Genomic DNA, 2412 nt, shown 5'->3' on the forward strand with positions numbered 1-2412 from the left:
CATCAGTGGGGTGACAGAGCCAAGAGGCACCCCCGCCCCCCCGACTCTCCCCAACCTGCTGTAGTCCGACACTTAAACCATGTGTGTGTACGTGTTCATGTGAGCCCTGGAGTGTGTACCATTACTGCAGACTGGGCCAGTGACCCACCCCCATCCCCTTCCTCCTCCTCCCTCTTCCCAGCATTCCTCTTTATATCAGTCACTTCCCATCTCCTCCTCTTCTTGCATCTCACATCCTCACTGAACACACACACACATAAACACACAGATTTCCTCATAGATTTCACCTCAGGCCACTTGGACTGAGCGATGCCAATTACTAATATGTGACTAATCATAATCCTTCCTTTACCTTAATCTGACTATAATCCACACGCAGATTCAGACTGTGAAGCACAGAGTCTGTGCTTCGTCCTCATCATCTCAGCAGCGGTACAGAAGGGAAGCCGGCAGCTTTAGCATGTGATGACCATATTTAGGCAAGACTCTGACTTCCCAGGCGCTTCATGCCCCCACTCAGCCCGCTGTGTATCAGTGTGTGTGTGTCTGTGTGTGTAATTAGCTGTAGTGTGTTGTGCTGCAGGGTTGACATTTCAGTTTGATGCTGAACTTCACTTGTTACTGAGGGAGAACTCTGATACTTGTCCTTAATCATCCCCCTGATGCCCCCCCACCTCCTCCCACCCCTCACCCCTGCTCTCTCCTGTCTCTTCTTGTTTTGTCCTGTACATTTTTATATTCTGCTTTATTTTTCTACATTTCCTTCTTCTTCTCCCTGCCACCCCTCTATCGTCCACCAGGGGAGCTGTTCATGGCAGACGGCCGGCTGAAGGAAGCCCAGTTCTGCATCACTGAGGCCAGCTCCCTCTTCCCCAACTCTCACTCCCTGCTGCTGCAGCGGGGCCGTCTGGCCGAGCAGCGGGGCCAACTGGACGAGGCCAAGGCGCTGTACGACGAAGCTCTGGCCATCCACCCCACGGGGGAGCGCCTACTGGTGAACATGGTGAGAGTCAGTGAAGGCATCACAGGCTCCTGAATTCAATTAGAAACCTATTACAGTGGCGTCTGTGAAGCGTCTCACTCAATTCACAGAATTTAATTTTCAGTTGTGTCCACTCCTGTGTACAGCCGGGCTCTAAGCCGGGCTCTGGGCCGGGCTCTAAGCCGGGCTCTGGGCCGGGCTCTGGGCTGGGCTCTGGGCCGGGCTCTGGGCCATACTGGGCTTCCTAGATGACATTACTGGGTGTTACGTAAGAAGTGCAGTCAGACGTCATGTTGTGATGCAGGTCCAGATTTAACCAACTCCAACCGATGTGAATTATGTACAACTGAATTCTCTGGTCACTTCTAGTCAAATCTGTGAAAACTAAACACAAACAGAACACACTCCACAACACACCGTACTTTGGCTAACCGTTAGATATTTATAGGTTTTCCCTAATGGTTTTCTTCCTGGTACCTACAGATGGTGCTGTTCAAAAACAGTGTCAGACCAGCAGTGGGCTCAGGAATCTGAGTTAGTTTTCTGAACCTCGTTACTGGGCCGGGGATTCTGGGAAAGCCTCCTGCTGTGTGAATGTTGACTACGACGGTCTTTGTTAACCCTGACTGTGACTTTGGCTTTAATAGTTAAAATCCTAACACAACCCTGACTGTGACGGTACATCAGTTTGTTCAGTTTTTTTTTTTTTGGCTTTAATAGTTAAAATCCTAACACACTGACCAATCAACGTCCTCCGTACCACACAACGTAGACACAACGTGATTGGTGTAAAAATAAGTGGGATAAAAAAGATGTTCAGACTGACTCCAGCTGAGACTCACTTCTGTGTCACTTCTGCTCCAATAATCCTTCCACTCCCTCTCTCTCTCTCTCTCTCTCTCTCGGACTGTCCTTCAGATGATCCTCTGGATTAATCACTGCTGCCCTGACCTTTGAACTCTCTTTGTTGTTGTCATGGTGAACAGACCAGAGAGACAGATTTCCCCTTTAGACCCAGTACCACTGTGGACACTGGACACTGATCAGAGATCGGCTGCTTGATATTGTTATTGTTATCATATCTCCGATGTTGTGACCACATAAGGCTAATGATTGGGTTCTGTTCTGTTCTGTTCTTCCCCGGCCCGTGTGGTGGTTCAGTCCAATTGTGGTTTATATGGAGGTAAAAGTCTGGACCATATTAGGCCTGTGAGAGAAAAACGATCCCCAGGGGTGAGGAGTTGAACCACTGCCAGCTGTGTTCTCAGTCGGGGGGAGAGGAGGGGTTGGGGGGGTCAGACATCATGTACTGATGCAGGTCCAGGTTTAACCAACTTAGAATGTTTTTTTTTCTCCAACATACCAGTGTGAATTATGTACAATTGAATTCTTATAATCAAATCTGAAGAAAACCATCGAGGGGGTGGGGG

General features: G+C 49.1%; 1 protein-coding gene and 1 long non-coding RNA gene across 3 annotated transcripts in view; one reads left to right on the forward strand and one right to left on the reverse strand.

Annotated features, from left to right (window-relative positions):
* The window catches only part of ttc7a (tetratricopeptide repeat domain 7A), a 24998-nt gene that overhangs the window by 17308 nt on the left and 5278 nt on the right, over positions 1-2412 (forward strand). Inside the window, 1 exon segment of the mRNA XM_008321316.2 lies at positions 801-1003. Coding sequence (XP_008319538.1) covers positions 801-1003 — 203 coding nt within the window.
* Positions 1-2412, reverse strand: part of LOC103386891 (uncharacterized) — a 22873-nt gene that overhangs the window by 10617 nt on the left and 9844 nt on the right. The gene's annotated exons all lie outside the window — the stretch shown is intronic.

Source organism: Cynoglossus semilaevis, chromosome 12 (assembly GCF_000523025.1).
Source record: "Cynoglossus semilaevis isolate Cse_v1.0 chromosome 12, Cse_v1.0, whole genome shotgun sequence".
NCBI classification, from domain to species: Eukaryota; Metazoa; Chordata; class Actinopteri; order Pleuronectiformes; family Cynoglossidae; genus Cynoglossus; species Cynoglossus semilaevis.